The following is a 22,041-nucleotide window of genomic DNA, read 5'->3' on the forward strand; positions in this document are numbered from 1 at the left end:
CACTATTTGACTGTGAATTAGTGCAATCATTAATGCCTTTGCTCTTGAGTCCACTGAATTGCCTGGTTTGGGATGTCAGTGGTTTTGATAAAGTAATCCATCCTCTCCGAACCCAATTTGAGAGTTACACACAAATCCACACACAAAGCAGATGCAGCCCAGTCTCTGACCCTAGTTCCAGCCTCAGCTAATATTACTTTCATGGTTTGACATTACCTGTTTATAAAATTCCCCCAATAATTACTAACCAGCATGCTCAGTGGTGGAGGAGGAAAAGCATCATGAAAAGAGATAAAAGGTGTCAAATGAAAAAATAGGACAGCTTATTAGCATACTAATGCATCTAGCATTTGCCACAGATAGAACAGACTCTTGGAAGTCATTTAGGCAAGAATTTGTTGTCTTCTAAAAGGAGAAGAAACTATGGAAAGACATAGTGAGATGAAGGCCTGTATCTATGTTAGTATATTGGGGCCAAAGAAATTATATTTACAGGATCCAGGACACATGTTTCCCTCACCAGGCTAAAACTTAGTGAAAGAGAACAAGCCATGACACAGATAAAGAAAACCCTCCACTCCTAGGAAGAGTGACTTGTTTGCAAGATAATTGGCTCATACATGAAATCAAAAAGGGAAAATTTTTTGAAGCATTTATATCAGACTTCACTCTAGCAAGTGAGACACACTGTTTGGAGGGTTTGTACAGTCTCTAATGTAAAATCAGATTGTAACAGGCCTCAGAGACATGGAAGAGAGATAAAAAATACTTCTGAAAATAGGCTTAAAGATAACAGAACAAGCAACTGAAATATTCCAGCCTGCAGAATGTACTCAGATCAGATTGCTAGTTTTGATTTCTCTTTTTTCTCCTCCTTGGTGTCGCAGTGGACTAGTTTTTAGAACAAAATAAAATAAAACCTAGAAACACGCAGAATAAAAGCTAACTTGAAAGAAGCAACATTGTTTCCAGCCTAGAACAAAGACTATGAATCAGACAGAGAGAAGCACAGGACTGAGCACTAACCTGCATTTGGCAGAGCTGCCCTCCCTGCAAAGAAATAAAGCCATTAGAGAACAGCCTCACTGACAGTACCTAAGGAGAAAAAAGGTACCTGCATGTAAGGAAATTGATTAGTTATTTGTAGGAACTGCTCAAAACAAAGTCACATCTACTGACTAGTATAATACCTGAAAGCTTCAACACTCAGGAGATCTCACAAGTGGGTGTGATATCTGAAGTCCCAGTGAAAGGCCTGAAGAGAAAACAAGCACGAGGAAAGCTATAGCAATGATACACTGCAGAGATTGTTCCCAGAGTGCATGGATCTGATGAGGAATAAAGGTGAGACATAGTCTTGAAAACAGAAAGGCTGGAATTGTTTCCAGAATGCTAGGGCTGAATACACGTAGGATACAGAATACTCACTACCCTTTATTTTATAGAAGAACAGGCAGCCAAGAAAGTGGCAAACTTAGAGAAGAGTAGCTGTGGTTTCAGCGAAATAAAGCAGGAAAGCTTTCTAAACTTTTAGAAAGCTTGGTAACAGAGGAAAAATACGTAGTAATAGATGAAAAAGAGAAAATATAAAGGCTGTCACTTTGATATTACTTATCTAGATAAAAGTGTTAAAGATAAGTTGGTAAAAGGTAGGTTTAGATCTGTTAGTGCTAGCACAGTTTTGAACCACTTTTCGATTTATATTCCTATTGCACAAAAATATTTTCCCATCTATACAACCAAGCATTGTTTTTCACTTCAAATATTTATGCCACGTTTAAATGTCATCAGTGATACTTACATGAATTTTTGGATTGCAGATGAGAAGGATTATTTTGCCTCTAGACAGAAATTGCCTGCTGGGCTATACAAATCATAAAAATAGTTGCATTATTTTTATAAAAGAAAAGGCTACCATAAAGAAGGCAGACAAAAAAACCCCACTTCTAATCTTCAATCAGCAACTCAGATTCATTAATGGAGGAATGAAAATCTGGGGAATTTATGCTCAACCTCAAGAAGAGGCATAGTTCATAAAAAGAGAGTCTTTGGAAGAGTCCTAATATTCCCTGATTGTAGCCCTGGCCTTTTAAAAATGCTTATAGATTGGTTAATGTGACCAAATTTTCACAGAGATAGCATAAGAAAAAGCTATAAGCAACAAGCATCATGGATCTCCTTGTGGGGAACACTGGGCAATTTCCTGTAAAGCAGGATAGAGTACAACTAATAAACTTTATTAAGAAAATGGACATAGACCAGAGCTTTGAGATGGCTCTGCTCAGGCTTTCATCTCCAATGAACTCCCCCTTCCTCTGATAAAAAAGTTTTAAAGTCCAAGAGGCTAGGTCTTGCTGTAATATTAACTAAGATCCTTAACGTTTTAAAAGGGAGAAAAGCTGAAGTGACTGTGCCAGTTGCAGTATAAATATCAACAATTAAAAGGTTCATAAATAACTCCTCCTTCCCACTGTGTCCTTGCAGGTGAGTCGTTTCCCCAAACCTACTTTCAGTGACAATTCAGGAACTCTCTGAACTGCAGCAAAATCTGCCTAGCAACTCCTTGACCTCAAGAGGTTTTTCAGGAGGACTTCTGTACCTGCTACCTGAATGATCTGCAGGGTCCCAGCTCTATGCTTGCAACCTCCTTTCTGTCACACACAGCAGAGTAAAACATTTTGGCACTAGAAACGCACAGGACCTATCTCCCATTTCTCCTGAGAATTTCAATCAAGTCAGGCTTTTTAAAGAAAGAGAACATCATTGTAAATACATAGGTATATATGTATATATAAAAATTTATAACAGTATTGTGCATCGCTGATGTAGCTGGGGTCATGAAACAAAATTGATAGGAACTTGATGCAAAAAAACCAGAGGAGGTTGTTCTTCACACAGAATGCAGCCTAGTCCTCAGCCTCCTTTTCAAAAGTTATTTTGGATGCCAAAAAATTTACATGGGTGCCAGGAGAGGCTGAACAAGTGTTTAGAATAAAACCCCACTGAAGGTTATCAAGCTCAGGAAAGCTCCAAATTGCTGGGGGCTGGGTGAACATGAGGGGAAATATCACGTGCCTCCCATGTTCTTTTGAACTCTCTATAGGAGTCAACTTAATGGCCACTACTGGGACAAAATACTGGACTAGCACTTTGATTTAAACCAGAACAACTCTTCATAGATTTTGCATATTAAAGAAAACCTCACAAAGTATTCATATTTCAAACCAAAGTTATGGATATTTCCAAACTCATCACACAGTTCATCTTGTAATGCTTCTCAGCACATATATCAATAGGATTTCATTGATACATTACATGCCACTGACGCATCACTATAGCTGATTCTCATGAAGAAACATAGCCACATGTATTTGTATGTACATGTGTATGTATGCATGTATATATGTTTGAATCTACCTATTATGTCCCTTTATTCTGTAGGTGAGCTTGCTTGTTTAGTTTTTGTTTTGTTTCCAGAGATGGCACATTTGCTGCTTTTATTCCTCAGAATCCCTAGATTGGAATATTTTTCCTCCACTTAAGGGCTGCTTCAAATAAGAGCAGACTGCAAACATATCATTTTTAGATGAGCCACCTGGATATTATCATTGCTGCTATAATTTCCCACTTTTGCATCATTGCAATTGTTTCTTTACCAGATGTTTGCAAAGACTGTGTGGATCAACTTTTTTTCCAGTTGTTGAGCACTAAACTCTGGTTTAATTATTTCAAGGCTGGTCATTTCTTTTTCTCACTAGCACATTAGAAGGTAGTCAGCCCATAAGGGATGGCTTCTCAGTCTGAGAAACTGATCTTCCTTTCAGCAATTCAGCAACTACACATTAGGACTAGGTCCCAAAGAGGGAAGAAAAACTTGTGCATAATGAAATGAATATTATTTTGAAAAGACTCTGTGTATGTTTTATACATATTCTAATGATGAACCAGGTGGGGAAGTTTCACTGTGTTTTATGAAAAAACAAAACTTCTACCGAGTGTTATTATTACACCATATTGTATGATGAAGTCAACACACTGGAGGGAAGGGATGCCATCCAGAGGGACCTAGGAAGGTTGAGAAGTGGGCTCGTGAAAACTGCATGAAGTTCAACAAGGCCAAATGCAAGGTTCCACACCTCAATCAAGGCAATCCCCTGCATCAATACAGGCTGAGAGAAGAAATGATTGAGCACAGCCCTGGGGCAAAGCACTTGGAGGTGATGGTGGAGCAGAAGCTTAACATGAGCCATCAGTGTGTGCTTGCAGCCCAGAAAGCCACCTGTGTCCTGGGCTGCATCAAAAGAACCACAGACAGTAGGTCAGGGCAGGAGATCCTAACTCTCTCCTCTGCTCTTATGGGACCCCACCTCGAGTTCTGTTCTCATTCTGGAGTCCCCAGTATAAGAAAAACATAGAGCTCCTTGAACATGTCCAGAGAAGAGACACTAAAACGATCAGCAGATTGGAGCACCTCTCCACTGAAGATAGGCTGAGGAAGGTGGGGATGTTCAGCCTGGAGGAGGTTCTGACGTGACCTTGCAGTGGCTTTCCAATACCTGAAGGGAGCCTATAGGAAAGCTGGAGTAGGGATTTTTATACAGGTGAGCAGTGAGAGGACAAGGGGAAATAGTTTAAAACTTGAAGGGGGGGATTTAGGTTAGACATCAGGGAAAAATTCTTTCTTCTGAGGGGGGTGAGACACTGGAAAAGGTTGTCCAGGGAAGCTGTGGATGCCTTCTCCCTGGAAGTGTTCAAGGCCAGGTTGGAAGGGACCTTGAGCAACCTGACCTAGTGTTAGGTGTCCCTGCCCATAGCACGGGGACTGGAACTAGACCTTCAAGGTCCCTTCCAACTCTATCCATATTATGATATTATGACTCTATGGTTGTTTTTATTTTTATTGCTGTTGTTATTACTTGTTTAAATCTAGCTATCACCTACTAGCCTGTGAAACGTGCAGCTCAGAGTGACATGACAAGATCCTGACACATGTGAGGACACACCGATCTGCATGGAAAGAAGATGGGTTTGGTGGTGGCTGGACCATTGGCACCAACAACCACAGTCAAGAATTATATGAAAGCCAGGCAGCTGGCAATCGAATACCAGGAAATTAAATAAACACTGCAGGATCCGAGACCTCCAAATCAGGTTCAAACTTGCAGTCTGAAGGCACAATGAATAACAAGTAGGCAATGCCTAGCTGGGTCATGTTTACCTACACTTAGTTATTAGGCAAGAAGACAGTGATGGCTGCTACTGCCATCCTTGAAGGGCTGGTGATCTAGAGAAGAATATGAACTATTGATCTAAAACTCCATGAGGTACCCAGTGCAGAAACTTTCAAATGGCAAACAGATAAGAAAGTACAAAAGCAGTACTGCTGTAATTACTACTTGTTGCAGATTTTTGAATAGAGTCCACGTAGTCTTTGTACGGCAGTATAACTAAGTTATGCAAATTGTACAAGTACTGAATTTCACCAAATTCTGTCTTTTGTTGCACTGAAGTAATTCATTGTTAGCATCACTTTGAATCATATAAGCCAGGGAGATTTTTAGTGTCTCCTGACTACCTAGCTGTGACAGAAGAGAAAATCAACTAAAGTTTTGCAATGGAACTGCCTGGAACTTTTCATTATAATGAGATCCCCAAAGAAGACCAAAAGACTTTAAAACTCAGAAAGCAATGTTTTGTTAGAGCTTGAACCAAAACTAGAATATTGAATAGAAAAAAACTAAAAATGGCCAATTCAAGCAGGATAGAAAAAAGTGCTCCTAAAGATGTCTTTCTCAGTTACAGGTGTGGTTTTGGTCAACTTGTTGATGTTTTAGATTTGTGACAGTCTTGACTTATCCCTAGGAAGTCCTTTCTACCAGCTTCTGAGTTCAGTCTGTCTGTCTGCTTCTTCTAAGCTGCAGGCTCCCAGCTCTGTGCTATAATTCTTCTACATGCCAGGCTCAGCTGTCTTGCAAAGGTTTTCCACCCACGTATTCCCAGCTGCTGGATGGACAGGAACCATCTGCTTTACCCTCCAAGGGGCTGCACCTGACCTAACCTTCCGAAAGGGACACCCTACAACTGTGAACAAAGGATAAAAAAACCCAATTCCTGTCCACTATGCAAATCTTCAACAATGTAATGACATCCAGTTTATGGGTTTTAGTATAAAGGGAAATGCTAACCCTAACAGATGCAGAATCATCCTGAAATTAGTTTTTCTGCAATATAACACTTAGACAACACAACACTGTTACTATCCATATTCATATATATTTGACAGGAGGGATGACTATGTTAGACATGGCCTTTGTAAAGATCTGATCAAGGAAGATGGGGCATAGAGCAGCAGCAATTAGATTTTACAATTCTTTGAGAAGTTGATGCAACACGAAGTTAGACACGATCTAACTTTGTTAAAACACAGCAAACAGAAAAATGTCTCAGGTGCCACCATTGTGGAGCTGGAACAGAAAGTGATACCTGAGTGAAATGTATTAGAAAAACACAAGACACTGATACACTGGGAAAGGAAAGCAGTGAAAGGTTTGAAAATGAGTATCTATGTGGAATGGCCAAAAAAGTGAGGTTGATGTCTGCACATATGCTAACATAGTGGTTCCTCTGGTTCCCTGTGAGGTCTGAAGGATGAGGGCTAGACAAAGGCAGAGAAGAGCATGGGGAAGGGTGTAGCGGGAGGAGAGCGAGGTTAGCCTGCTGCTAAGAACACAACCAGCCACTCTCCAAGCTAGCTCTAGAGTGAGCTTGGGTCTGGCGAAGTTCTGTGGGTGTGTCCCACCTTTATTGGCCCCCCGGCCTTGCTCATGCCCAGTAGGGGCCTGTGCTAATCAGGCACAGGTGGACTCACACCCACTCACTGGCAATTCAAGGCACCTGATTTATCTTGTTTCTCTACATTTCCCCCCCCCTTTTTTTTTTTTTTTTTTTTTTTTTTTTTTTTTTTTTTTTTTTTTTTTTTTTTTTTGTGGTTTTTTTTTGGTTTTTTTTTTTTTTTTTTTTCTTTTTTTTTTTTTTTTTTGTGGTTTTGTTTTGTTTTGTTTTGTTGAAAAAAAAGGGGGGGGGGTATAATCAAAAGTCATGAATTAGGTATGTTGGTTGTTCCTTGGGGGTCTATTTGTGGCAGGGCGCGTCCACTTACTGGGCACCCAGAGGGGTCCGTGGTCTGTGGATACGCAACTATAACCCCTCCCGGTGAACAACAGTGGTTTTGGCCCTAGCCACTGGCCTGTTGAAGGATCTTTATAATAGATCTGTACGTTCGGCATACGATTGATCTTTTGTGAAGAGTAGTGCAACAGCACGGGGGGTTGCTCTGAGTCGCGGCTTGGGCTAAGAAAATTTAGTGTGAAAAGTACCTTGCCCAGCCGCATCTGTGGGTCCGTCTCCTTGCTGTCCTTCTGTTTCTGTAGATATGTCTTCAGGGTGCGATGAGCTCTTTCTACGATCGCTTGGCCTGAAGACGAATGGGGGATTCCCGTGATGTGCTTTACCCCCCAAGTAGCAAAGAATTGTTGGACTTTCCCACCTGTATAGGCGGGTGCGTTGTCGGTTTTTACTACTTGGGGGACCCCCATGACAGCAAAACAGTTTGTTAAATGACGGACCACATGTAGAGCTTTCTCCCCCGTTTGAGCTGTTGCCCAAATCATTCCGGAGAAGGTGTCCACTGTTACATGGACATACTTTAATCGTCCAAATTCTGGGACATGGGTGACGTCCATTTGCCACGTCTCGCCAGCTTGCAATCCACGCGGGTTTACTCCCATACCCAGGGCCGGGCCAAATTGCGCGCACTGGGGGCAGGCTCTAACAATTCCTTTAGCATCCTCCCATGGTATAGAGAACATGCGCTTTAATGCCCTGGCGTTTTGATGAAATAGGGAGTGGCTGTCCCGAGCCTTTGCAAACTGGCTCACCGGGCTCTGAATCCCTAGGCTGACCAGGGAGTCAGCCTTTGCATTTCCCTCACCCAGTCCCAGGGATGTTTTATGACTTCGAATATGAAGGATACAGCAGGGCTCTGTTCGGACTTTTAGTGCTCGTTGTAACATGTAAAAGAGTTCTAGCAGACGCTTGTTCCGTACTGGTTTAATAATAGCATCTTCAATACGGTTTGCCACTCCGACTGCATATTGTGAGTCGGAGACTATGTTGAGGGGAGCCCGTTGCCACTGTGTGAGAGCCCAAATGATGGCCAGTAGTTCCAGCGTTTGTAGATTGTCTTCCGCAGTGCCTGGAATCAGATGATGTTTCCACCGACCTTTGTCTTGCCATACGCAGGCGGCCGTTTTTGATCTTTTTCCGGCATCGGTGAATACCGTAATGCCAGACACTGGGCGTTCTGAAACCGATGGACGTTCGATCCACTGGAACTGGCTGATCGCTTGCAGACGTTTATGTCTTGGGCCTCCGTGGCGGACTTCCCCAGAATAACCGAATAGTGCCAGTTGTAGAGGCTCGGAGCGTTGTAATAGCCAGTCGAAATCAGCTGTTTTTATGGGGATGCTAATCCATCCTGGCTCCTGACCGTCTACTTCTAAACAACGCTGCCGTCCTTTCCGTATCAGAAGTGCTATTATTTCGGTCTGCTGCCAAACACCCTTCTGTGGAGTGTGTGGTGTGAATAGCCACTCCAAGATGGCTATAGAGTCCGAAGTTGGGGACCTCTGCTTATGTTGACGTTTTTTGGTGGCGTGAGAATATTCCCCATTTTCCTTATTCCAGCAGAAGTCCTGGAGTAGTAGCGCGAATGGGTATGATGGATGGTTGCATACCCAGATCCCAATGGGTTGTGCGGCATCCCGCCGATCCGCGTAGCTGGTTGCCAGTTTATGGACGACCTGCTTTAAAGCCTTAGTGTGGTTGTCTGTCCAGTGTACTAACGTACCTGGATGCGTGCCCCGTAACAGTGACAAGAAGGGGTGGATATCTGTATTGGTAAGACCTATTATGGGTCGGACCCATTGGAGTTCACCCACTAATTTTTGAGCATCGTTCAAAGTTTTGATTGAACTTATTACTTCCAGTTTTTGAGGTCTTACCATCGCGTGGGTGACTTTCCACCCCAAGTAGCTCCAAGGTGATTTCGTTTGCACTTTTTCTGGAGCCACTATTAATCCTTTGGTCTTTAGTCGGTTGGTCACTGTTTGACTGAAGTCTTCGGGGAATGGGGCTTTTTGGCAAAACAGTATGTCGTCCATATAGTGATATATTAATGTATCTGGCATCTCATTGCGGATTGGTGATAATGCCCAGGCCACGTACATCTGGCATATCGTCGGGGAATTTTTCATCCCCTGTGGCAGGACAACCCATTCGTACCTTTTCGCAGGTTCACTTTTGTTGATTGAAGGAACTGTGAACGCGAATCGCGCTGCGTCTTCGGGGTGTAGAGGAATGTTGAAAAAACAGTCTTTCAGGTCAAGGACCAGAAGGTGCCAATCTCTAGGTAGCATCGTGAGTAAGGGCATCCCGGGTTGGAGGGTGCCCATTGGCCACATCTGGTCGTTGACTTTACGTAGGTCTTGAATTAACCGCCATTTGCCCGATTTTTTGGGAACCACAAATATAGGTGTGTTCCACGGGCTGACCGATGGTTGTATATGACCTGCGTCAAGTTGTTCTTTCACCAATTCTTTTGCGATTTGAAGCCGCTCTTTTTGTAACGGCCACTGCTCCACCCAGACAGGGATATCTGACTTCCATTTTAGCCTGGGTGTCGGCGGCACTTTCGCAGTGGCCCTTATTGAAAATCCTGGAGGGGTCGGGTGGGTTCGGGGATGGATAGAACTGCTCCAAGCTGGCTCAGAACCTCCCTCCCGATCAGACCTCCGAGTTGTCCTGGTAAGTTTAGGACATACGGACACACGGATATTTTTTGTCCTTCTGGAAAATGGAGTTGGATTGGCTCCAGGGCTTGTTGAGGGGTGGATCCACCACCCACTCCTTGGACAGCATCGCGGGCTTGTACCAATTTCCAGTGATGGGGCCATACGCTATGATTGATAATCGTAACGTCGGCCCCCGTATCCATCATCACCGAAATCGTTTTCCCTTCGTTTTTTGCGACCATTTTTATGACTATAATGGGTCTACTTTTCATTTGTTGAACCAGGCTTACTACTGTATTGCCTGATGACCCAAAGCCTTGGTCGCCCCGCAGTGTGTGGGTATTTTTTCCCAAATTTATTTTTGGGATGAGAACTAGTTGTGCTACCTTGGTCCCAGCCTTGATTACTAGGGGAGGTGCTAATGTGAAGCAAGTCACCATTATTTCCCCCGTTGAGTCGGCATCTATGACTCCGGGTAGCACAACGAGTCCTGCCATACCCGTTGATGATCGTCCTATCAGTAGAGCCCCAATCGTTCCATTTTCCTTATGTATCGGTCCGCGAATCCCAGTTGGTAGCTGGTAAATTCGAGTTGTTATTAACGTCATATCTATTGAACAGGGCACGTCGAAACCAAGGCTCCCTCTTGTGGCAGGAGCGGAGAGTCGTTGTAGAGCGCTGGCCCTGCCACTTGTGTCCCGGCGCGGGGGCCCTGCGCGCTGCCGCGCCAGTTTTTTGCCGACCAGCACGATTCAGTGCTGTGGGTGTCCGTTTGGCATCGGTCGCACCAAACCGTGGCCGAGCATCTCGTTGTGGAGTGCCCCGATATTCCGCAACGTCGGCAGAGGGAGGCGGGGTTTCTTCGATTGTTGGTGGGGTTTCTTTGGTTGTTCTTTTTCCTAGTAAACTGCCTATGTTCACCCAGACGCTGTGCTACTGCCGCGAGTAGTTTTTGGGTGGGTTCCAGGGCTGCGGCAAAGGCGTTGGCCATCCCCTGGTGTTGTTGATTTTGGGTGGCTCTAGCCGCGACCTCTAACATATCTGAAACCCCAGCTGTTTTTGGCAGCGTCGAGAATAAGGATTTCATTCTCGGATTAGCATTGTCAAAGGCCAAGAGTTTAAACATTGCGTCTCTTTGCTCGGCTCCTAGTTCGGACTGAGCCGTAATCGCCTGCCATAGCCTATCCACGAAGTGTTGGAAAGGCTCGTTCACTCCTTGCTTCACCGCGGTGAACGACGGAAGCGGGGTGGGTTCAGGGACCACATTGAACGCTTGTCGGGCCAGCCGTGCTGCGGCGTGATGTATCGGCGGTGGAAATTGCAACTGGATTTGCATGTCTGCGTACTGACCTGCCCCTGTCAGCATTTCGCCCGTTATTCCTGTTAACGGGTCGCCGGCTATTCGGGGGCGGATTGCCTCCATGTGAGCCAGTCGCTCCCATTCCTTTATCCAGACGATCTGCTGGGATGGAGTGAGCAGATATCTGGCCAAATTTCGGCAATCCAGTGGACAGTTCGTATCCGCTGTAAATAGCCAATCCAGGATGGCTTGGCCGCTTTCCGATCTCAACCCCTCTTCCCTTAAGGTCTTTTTAGCCTGCTGGAGCGTCTTCCACCCGTGTTGTTCGTAACTAGGCGGCCCATTGTTGTCATAGATAATAGGGAACGCCTTGTTACTGGGCTCCCAGCCCCCCTCGATGATGGCGTCACGGATGATACCGGACCATCGTCCGGGTTGGGACATGGGGGTGCCCTGGCTGCTCTGCTTTGGTAATATTGGCGTAGGCGTGGTTTCCTCATCATCGTCGAGGATGGGGGGTGGTTCCCTGTAAGTTTGAAACGGGGTCCTCTGCTCCAAGTTTGATATTCGCTTTTCTAGTGACTTTATCGTCTGGGCGGTTTGTTCTAGCAATGCTTTTATTGACGATTCTGGTCCCACCGGGGTGGTTGATGGGATGGTTGTTGCCTCGTTGCCCTTACTTCCTGGGTTGGGGGTCTCTCTTTCGCTTATTGATGGGTTTGCACTTCCTGATGCTTTTTCCTTCTGACGTTCGAAGTCGGAGAGGAATTCGGCCACGGTATGGTGGATCTTCCCTCTCATTCCTTTAACGGCAAAGCTGTTAGTTGTCAGAATTGGAAAAGCCTTTTTGGTTTCCTCCGTCTCAGTTGGCAGTGGAGGTGCCGAGGGAACCACGGCGTCTTCTATCACCGGGGGTGGTGTCTTAACGAGGCTGCCGTTTTTCGGTGCTTCGTCTATGGCCGTAATGGTGATCCTTACCTCCCTTTTTATCTCCTCTAGGGAGCTTATCACCATTTTCCAGGTGGCTTCCACCCCTTTCATATTCTTCTGAGCCTCCTTCTCATGAAGTTCGTTTAGTAGGTCTCGGACCTCCCTCAAAAGCATACGGGTAGCACTTGCAGAGTGTGCTGATCCCTGTTCGGAGGGGGTGCTTGTAGCCAAACCCATTTTTGTGATAATTAGAAAGAATAAGAAGTTTTCTTACCCGAATAGGGCTGTTGTTCACGCCGGGTCTTCGCTCTGACGAAAGTGTTTGGCTTAGACCGAGGGTCTATGCCCGCATTCTCCACCAGATGTAGCGGGAGGAGAGCGAGGTTAGCCTGCTGCTAAGAACACAACCAGCCACTCTCCAAGCTAGCTCTAGAGTGAGCTTGGGTCTGGCGAAGTTCTGTGGGTGTGTCCCACCTTTATTGGCCCCCCGGCCTTGCTCATGCCCACTAGGGGCCTGTGCTAATCAGGCACAGGTGGACTCACACCCACTCACTGGCAATTCAAGGCACCTGATTTATCTTGTTTCTCTACAGAAGGGAGCTAAAGGAGAAGGGGTAATGGACCTGGGCCTCATGTAGAATCAGACCCAAGCAGCTGGCACATGTCTTATGTGGAAGAGTTACTGGGCTTAAGTTGAAAGTCAGTGCTGAAAATCCTAGCATGAGCCAGTCTGTCAGACTCTGCTCTGCAGGATTTTACAGAACTGTTGTTAAAAGGAAGGTCTGGGTGTCTCCCCATTCCACAATGACTTCTGTGATCAGGGTGGCTCTGGAGAAGCTGCTGGAAGCAAGCAGGGAGATGAGCTATGACCTGATGTTCTTCTTCCTCTTGCAAATCCTTTAGCATTTGCTGAGGGGAAACTAAAAGGGAAATGCAAAAATACCCAATAGTCAGTATTGTGTGAACTAGCAGTACAACTGTCAGGAGTGGGAAACTAGTGGGCTTAAATGGCAGGGATCCAAGGGAACAGCTAAAGGCCATTTATTTGCCTGCCTTGTAAGAATTCATACCATGAAAATGACATTTTAACTTAAATAATAGCAAGATAATTCATTTCAATTTCAAGAATAATTTAAATAAACAAATGTTTAAAATCATGCCACAATATAAATCAGTAGATAGGCTCAAGTTCAAAATTACCAAATCAGTATACGATGCATTCAGGTTCAGGAGAGCTGCTTTAGCTTTATAAAGAAAAGCTAACTTTATACAGCCAGCACACCCCAAAAAGGGGGTACTTTTGTAATATCATGTAAGTGTCAGTATCACTTTGTAAGGTTGGTAGACTAGTAAAAGGCAACTATTTTGAAGATAGGGTTCTCCATAAAGAGTAAATACTTGGCAACAATATTGACTTACACTTGCCTTACACTTGACTCACTAATCATAGAATTGGCTGGGTTGGAAGGGACCTAATGACGTCATTTATGTAGAATTGCCATGTTCCTTAATGACTGAAACCTTATTATTTTTGTTAAAATTGTCTAGTATTTGGTTTTGTCTGGTGAAGTTGGGGGAATTCATTCAGTCTTTCTCTTTTATTAATTTGGGCTGTAAGGACTAGCAAAAGCTCTGTCAGCTCTGGGGGAACAAACTGTGTGGGCTGAATCTCATCAAATTCACTGATGTTATGCTGATCATGTTTAATATCTGTTCAGGGATGTAAAAACTTTTTACCAGGAGTGAAATTGTACTGACTCTGCTCAGTACCCATGAAAGGAAGCTAATCTAAGGGCAACTGAGGGAATACTGTCCACTGGTTAAAAATTCCTATTTTAAACAGATTCTAAAGTTGTCTCTAAGCAAAGACATTTTTTCCAGATTAATAACCCTCTCCTTTCTCAGAATCCTGGACAGATTTACATAGAGCCCTAAAGTCAGTTCATAAAATGTGTTTAAGCTGTCAGAAAAGAATTTTATGATAGAAAAAAGTTCAGTCTTTTTGAACCTATACACAAATATACTCCATGTCTCTATTACAAAAGGAAGCCCAAACCTATGGCTGTGTTTATTATTATTTAAGACCTCCTTTCTCTTAAAATCTATTTGTACATGTAGCCCTCCCTTACGCTCAAATTACTCAATTTCCTATCAAAGTGCTGAAAGAGATGCCTCTTTTTGCACCTGTCTTTTAAAGAAAATAAATCACAGGGCTAGAGTAGCTTCATATAGCAATTTATTCACATCTCTGACTTCCCCAAAGATGTAAAATCAGTATGAACATGAGACTTGCATATGCAGGTCCCTGAAGAGGCCAGACAATCTTTAATCCTGCCTTCTGCTTTTCAGGTGCTTGCAGATTTCCTCTGCTGTTCCTCTGCCTGATCTTCTCCCTCTGAGATCTCAAGATGCCAGACGCCCTCCTTTCCTTTCTTCCCTCTATGGAACATGCTTCCCCTACTCCTCTGCCACCACACTTTCCATGTGCCTCCTGAGGGTCTTTCTTGTTTTCAGGCATCCCTTCAGCTGCAGAAGAACTCTCCCTTTCACCCCTACAGTAGCCCAGCAACACTGGCAAGCACCTGGGGAGTGGGTGCCTGAGGGCTGCTGATGGGCAGTAGCCACACTGGCCACCTGTCAGACCTCCCCAGTACTGCCAAGGCTCTGCTGTTACCCAAGTGTCAATGAGAAGATTCCTCCTGGCTGCTGCAGCATGCAAGCTGGGCTGTCAGCGAGGCACAAAGGTGCAAAAGATGTGATTTTCATCTCCAAAATTCTCCGTGGGAGGCACAAGGTGCCCTTGTTAAGCATTTCCTTCTGTGGGATGGTGACCACGTTCAGTAACTTTTTGGGCCAGATATATGCTGCAGCTGAAAGTTCTAGGCCTGCTCAGATAACTTATTTAGCAGAACTAGAATCTCAAGTGATTAGTTTTCCGAGGAAAATTTTTTACTGAAATATTCTGTGTCACATTCATCCTATCCTTTAATCTACAGACGGTGCCTTGAAAACTTATTTGGAGGTAATTTGAATTTAAAAGAGGAAATAAATCCACCCAAATCATACAACAGCAGCTGACTTCACTAATCAAGAAAGATTTTTACATAGCCAGGGTAGTTCATCAAAGTCATCATGAAACCTTCAGCGGAGTCACTCAGGACTTTGCAGGATATTATAAAGCATCTTTCATGCAAGCACTGTCCAAAATTCATTACTGAACTAAGTCAGACTGTCAGAAAATGAGGATGATGCTAGGCAGGTTTTCTGTGAATGTAAGGGTATATGGTTTTCACAGAGCCTCAAACAATTCCAGCACCCATACTCCACCCTGACGTCTCCCATGGTGAACTCTGGAGGACAGAACCTGCCATCCTGAGCCACCTTCAGCCATACTCACCTGCTACGTGACACAAAACTCCTATGAGCATCTTTGTTCTCACTGCTGGATTTTCATACCCATATTATCCAATTTAGGAACCGTAGGGCCGCCTCAAATGACATTTTCTGTTTGGTTTTGATTTTGGAATTTTTCTCTGACAGTGCCGACTTCCTCAGTTCCTAGAGTAAAATCACAGAGGCATCTCACTGAGTGGGAGGATTTTTAGCTTGATCTGCCACTGAAATGAGGCTTGTTTCATTGCTCATTCTGCATGTGTAGGTACAAGATGATCTGCTTTCTAATCTGGTACGGAATTTCAATCAAATTTGACAAAGATTCTGTGGGTTTGGTGAAGGCAGCAAGCTAAAGGGCCACTAGTTCCCCACTGAAAAAGACTAATAAGATGATAAATTTTAAGGCAGAAACTCAAGCTATTGAGGGAGAGAAAGAAAGCAAGAGAGGTTATGTTGAAAAGCAGGTTTTTGCTTCCTCTGCCCAAAGAACTACTTGCTCTATTCCCTCTGTTCTTCAAGCCAGGACCCCCATCATCCTGCCACATCAACAATTTCACTAGTTTTATAGGCAACAGAATGCATTCTGGTTTCCAAAACTTTGTTTCAATTTTTAATTTTTTTTTTTTTTTTGGTGGTTTCACAAATACCTGTGGAGAAAGCAAGAGCTGAGAGAAAGAGAGCATTTTACTGCTTATGAACTGAAACAATGGGATTTTTCTGAAGCTGTCCTGGTGATAGCTTACATGTCAGTGGCCACTACTGGGTGAATTATTGACAGACAGTGCTCCGCATTATTTTGTTCCCATCCATTGGCTCTGTAAATAGTGTGGCAGGTGACAAACTGCATGGTTCAGTGCTCAGCTCTTACTGACCAGAAGGCTTCCAGGAAACACTGAGTTGCTCAGAGATCGAGCTGTAAAGAAAGCATGAATCATGTTTGAAAAAAAAAAGAAAAACCTTGATTAACAGAACAAATGTGGATCTTTTCTGCTTATGGTTTAGGGTAATCCTTTGTGTCCTTGAGTTAGGAAGGCCAATGTCATGCCAGCTGTATTGGCATGCTTGAAAATTCAGCCTTCAGCACAGAATAATGATGAAACTTGGCTTTGTAGGAGGAAATCTGATTGAGTTCCAAAGATGAAAATAAACCCCCCCAAAATAGAAATAATATTAGTAATTAGGTAAAAAAGAGTGAGATTCAATGACTTAATAGTACCATTCAAAGAGTTTAAAGCTGTTTATAATTAAGAAAAAGTTTAGAAGAACAGAATATGGAGTCTCCTGTTATGAATGGGGGTAGTTTGTTAGGGGTGTTCTGGCAAAGTAATTTCAAAAATAGAGACTGGATCCATTCCCAGCTAAAAGGAGCAAAACTTGCAGATGTTGCTAATGCAGAAAAAAACCCAAAACCAGAACATGCATATGTGACGAGATGTGGTAATACTAAGAATTGCATCTGGCACAGAACATGTGGCTGTTTTAGCATCACACCAAGAAGTGTTACTCAGTACTTCTGAACTGTATCTTTCAGAAGGCCCTGATTCAGCAAATAATTTAAATAGATGTTTAACATCAATATTGAAGTGGGATTACTCATACGTGGAGGGACATGTTTAAGTAACTTGCTGAATCACATCATAAAAGCCCTACCAATCTGATCTGACTACAGTCAACTGACTAAAAAGGTTCACCATCTTTTTCCTGAAGATGAAGGCTCTTATTTTTATGTGCTTTATTTGCTGCACTCTATTTCCTTCAGATTTATTTTGTCTCTTGTGTTTTCGGTTGCCTGCTTCCTATTGTTATTTTTCATCAAATATTTCATGTACAAGTGCTTTCCAAAATAAGGCAATCAATATAGAGCAACATATTTGCAGAAATATATAATTAAATGAGTATTTTACAGTCATGCAGTGGCTGTAGGATTTACAAAATTATTTTCTGCATGCATTTATGCTGATAAGCTAGAAAAGTAAATAAAATTTCATGCAAAATACTAAAGAGAGCAATAGACTATAGCTATTTGGCCTCACATTATACATAACTGTATTTTGGATTTTCAATTATATTCACAACACGATAAGGAGTTGTTAGGAAATTACCCACTTCACTACTTTCTCCATCTCTGGACTGTCCCACCTGTCTTGCATTCATGATTTTTCTGTCTGATGACAACCAGCAATGGGGCAATGCAAAGGCTTGAGGGCATTGATTGGTCATGGAAAATTAGCAGACCACAGAGTTCTCTTAAACAATTAAGAAAAACAACACATCATTTTCTTCTTCTAAAAAAGATAAAAGACTCATTGGTCAAATATTAGAATAATCTTTCCCCCTTTTTTTGTTCTGACTTCTATCTCTGTGTTTGTCTTAAACACTAATGGTGTTAAACTCTATCAGTGTGCAGGGAGCAATGAAAAAAGCATCACTTGCTCCCATTGCCAGGCAGGAGAACTGACTGGAAGACACATTCAGAGTGGTCATCGTTTTCCCACCAGCTGCCGGCCCTGCTTTCCTCACCCCTTGGTCTCTTTCCTGACCACCCTGGTCTCCTGTTTTCCCTTGTGCCAGCTCTGGCACTCCTAATTCTTCTCCATGAGCCAATTTAAGAAGCTAATGCAGCAGAGAACTAGCCAGAGCTGTCAGGAAAGCTGGGGAGGGAATTTTTTATAAGGGTATATAGCAACAAGACAAAGGGAAATGATTTTAAGTTAAAAGAGAGTAGATTTAGATTAAATATCAGTAAGATATTGTTTAGTGTGAGGGTGGAGAGACACTGAAACAGGTTGCCCAGAGAGGTTGCAGAAGCTCCATTCCTGGACACATTCAAGGCCAGGTTGGAGGGGGTTCTGAGCAACCTGATCTGGTTGAAGATGTCTCTCTCCCTGGCAGAGGGTTGAGCTAGATGACCTGTAAAGGTGCCTTCCAACCCAAACTGTTCCAAGAATCTATGAAGGTTTTAAGAACTGGAAAGACAACCTGTGGCAGTATCCACTTTTGCCATAGAAAATTTCTATGTGTGGTCAGGGGATCAAATAGTGTCATGTGTTCTAAAGAAGAATTACCAGAGCACCCACTTTCACATGTTTTGCAAACAGTGCATTGGACATCTAGGGACTGGAGGGAAAAAACCCATCATAGCAGGCTGGAAATACTTCACATGCAAAGGGGATTTATTTTTTGAAACTGTTGGTAGTGAGTTATTTATCTAGCTCTAATGCTTTACCTACAGGACTGTATAAGAACATTATGAGGATTAGCTGATGTTTGTGAAGTGCTTTATAGATGAAAGTTCTAAGTGTCCACGACAGAGGGTACTGACACCAATTGCTTTCTGGCACTCTGCATTATATATGCAAGAGAAGCAATGAATTTAAACAGGTTTACTAAAACCCATTTGATTAGAAAAGAAGTCTCTTGTGAAAATATTTAAAAGCAAAGCTCTTCACAGGGAAAGAGGGCAGTCCATTCACTCATTTTTGTGCAGTAGGACACAGTAGCCCTTAGCCCTTGCCATTTAAAGAACAAGCTTTAAATCAGCTAGGTGTGTGAAAAACCTCTAACCAGAGAGAGCAATGCCTTGAAATCCTTCCCCTGAGGACTAAAAAGCAGCAGATTGCAGTTAAAAATTTCATGATGGATCCCAGAAGACAGCTCTTTCAAAACTGAGCAGAGGGGTCACTAGGCCATATGTCCTGGGAGCCGGTCACCCAATTAATCTCCATTTAGGAGAGCAGAATAATTGGCCTCTGCAGTGAAAGGTGATCATTGGGAAAAGATGAGATGTTGTAAACTTTGAGATTTACCTATTACTAGTTACTAACCTTCATCAGATTTAATTAAGCCCTGTGGGTAAAGCACAAGCACCGAGTGATTTTATATCCATGTCATATTTTCTAAAGGGAGTCTGACTACCATGTCATCTATCCCTTTTTCTTTGCTGAGCGGAAATTCTGTCACCCAGTGTTTTCATGTATGTGGTGGAGAACATCTGAGAGTATTCTCTGTGGAGCAACCTGATCTGGAGCAACATCTGAGAGAATAACAGAATCACAAAATGTCAGGGATTGGAAAGGACCTCTGAAGATCATTGTGTCCAACCCCCATACCAGAGCAGGACCAAAACTAGGGCAGGTCACTCAGAAATGTATCCAGATGGGTCTTGAAAATCTCCAGAGAAGAAGACACCACAGGGCTCTGTAACCCTTACAGTAAAGAAATTCATTCTCATGTTGACGTAGAACTTCCTGTGCTCTATCTTGAATCCATTGCCCCTCGTCCTATCCCAGGCTATAAGTGAGAAGAGGTTGTCCCTTCCTTCTCGACACCCAGCCCTCATATACTCATAGCCATTATTTAGATTCCCTCTCAGTCTTCTACTCTCCAGTCAAAACCCCCTGGCACTTGTCCACTACATATTTATAAACACTAATGGGGTCACCCCTCATTCTCCTTTTCTCCAAGCTGGAGAAGAGAGATGTTTCACTCCCTTCATCATCTTGGTCGCTCTGTGCTGGACTCTTTCAAGCAATTCCCTGTCCTTCTTGAACTGAGGGGCCCAGAACTGGACACAATATTCCAGATGTGGCCTCACCAGGACAGAATAGAGAGGGAGGAGAATCTCTCTTGACCTACTGACCACCCCCCTTCTGATGCACCCCAGGATGCCATTGGCCTTCTTGGCCACCAGGGCACATCGCTGGCTCATGGTCATCCTTCCATCCACCAGCACCCCCAGGTCACTGTCCCCTGTGTTGCTCTCCAACAGCTCAGTCCCCAACCTGTACTGGTACCTGGGGTTGTTCTTTCCCAGATGCAAGACTATACACTTGCCCTTGTTGTAATACATTAAATTTCCCCCTGCCCAACTCTCCAGTCTGCCCAAGTCCCTGTGAATAGCAGCACAGCCTTCTGGGGTGTCAGCCACTCCACCCACCTTTGTGTCATCAGCAAACTTGCTGATAGTGCACTCTATTCACTCATCCAAGTCATCAATAAATATACTGAATAGTACTGGTTAAAGTACTGACCCTTGAGGGACTCCACTAGAAACAACTTCCAACTGGACTCCATCCCATTGATTACAACTCTCTGGCTTCTGTCCTTCAACCAGCTCCCAGTACACCTCACTACTCAATCATCCAGGTCACACTTCTTCAGTTTAGCTCCAAGGATTCAGGGAGAGATGGTGTCAAATGCCTTACTGAAATCAGGCATAGATCAGTGCAAAATGGAAGCTGCTCTTTCAGCATAAGTGCTGACCTCTTACTGCATAAGCATGAGAGTCGTTCTGTCACCTAAGTCCAGAAGACAGAGCTGTATGCAGAATGAATGGATGAAAGCTTTAAAACATTGTTTTTTTCTAGATGGAAAGAAAAACACATATTTTTTTCTGAAAATAACATCTTTTTAGAGCCTCCTTCCCCTGAGGTTTGCTGCTTGCTCGATAACCTTTCTTAGTGCCTGCCAAAAAACCCAGGGAGCTTTGTTTGCTGAGTGGGAAGCTGGAGATGTTTCCAGGAGCACTGTCATCACTATCATTTTCACCCACAGGTTCAGAGATGACTCAGTGCATCTGAGGATTCCAGTTTTGGAAACCAAGCTGAATGTGCTGCTCGTGCCACAGATGGGGCTGAGGTCAGGCTTGCTGAACAGGCATAGCCTCAGTCCCATCAGTCATACACTAATTGTAGGTTTTGGAGCTATTTATCTTCTTTAAGTGAAGAGAAAGGGGGGGGTGTATGATGGTGTTGCCAATAAGGTCATTACAAGTTAGCCTGACTAGACCTAGCCATGAATCCACGGTCAGAAATAGTCTGGATATAAGATTCAAATTATGTGAATGCATCATGGGCCTGTGTATGAACGATCCATGCATTTTATTTTCAAAGGCTGATATGTAAAATCCCAGCAGAATCTTCTGGCTTCAGTAAGAAACATAAAAATTCTATTTGACCTTATTTGTTTTACACTTCTAAAGATACCTGCTATTTCTAACAACAGTTAATGATCAGTTACAGTTAATAAAAATATCTAGAACTCAAGTCCATTTTTAAACAAAACCTGGCTGCATGTCGAATGCCAGTATAGTGATAAAGAAAGGAAAAAGGAGCAAGAAGTCCTCCTCTAGAGCAGCAGTAGAAAAGAACTTACACCTCAGCAAGATTTGCTAATACCAGATTGGGTGACATGGTATGTTCCAAGTGTTTAAAAATAACAGTATGACATTAATGTATAAATGGTGCAAAACCAAAGGACTGCTGTCCTGGTTGGCAGGTCACGAGTCTGGCATACGTTGCTATTTTAAGTGGTAGTAAAGTCTGTATAGTGACAGTATAACCAAGAAAATATTACTAGAAAAATTATTGCTCTTTTATACCAGTGACTGAAGGAAAATTTTAGTTGCAAAGCTGGCTGTGCACTGCAGGTTGAATCTGTCCTACTTAGTATATATTTATTCTGTGGAAAAAATCCACACAGGTAAATAATATTCACAAGCAACATGGATATAACTAAGGGTGCACAGCAACTTGAGAAAAATCTATTGGTTTGAGCAAGGTAGCTTGC

General features: G+C 43.3%; 1 protein-coding gene across 1 annotated transcript; it reads right to left on the reverse strand.

Moving 5' to 3' along the window:
- Window positions 1-10,461: 10,461 nt before the first annotated feature.
- On the reverse strand, window positions 10,462-12,318 carry LOC115597817 (endogenous retrovirus group K member 6 Gag polyprotein-like). The gene has a single exon (XM_030444667.1). The coding sequence runs from the start codon at window positions 12,316-12,318 to the stop codon at window positions 10,462-10,464; it is 1,857 nt and encodes a 618-aa protein (XP_030300527.1).
- Between the last annotated feature and the right edge of the window lie 9,723 nt (window positions 12,319-22,041).

The sequence above is a fragment of the Calypte anna genome, chromosome 2 (assembly GCF_003957555.1).
Source record: "Calypte anna isolate BGI_N300 chromosome 2, bCalAnn1_v1.p, whole genome shotgun sequence".
Lineage (NCBI taxonomy): Eukaryota > Metazoa > Chordata > Aves > Apodiformes > Trochilidae > Calypte > Calypte anna.

What these genes read in the sequence shown, in the direction of transcription:
- LOC115597817 (XM_030444667.1), bottom strand. Translation starts at nt 12,318, where the DNA reads ATGGGTTTGGCTACAAGCACCCCCTCCGAACAGGGATCAGCACACTCT.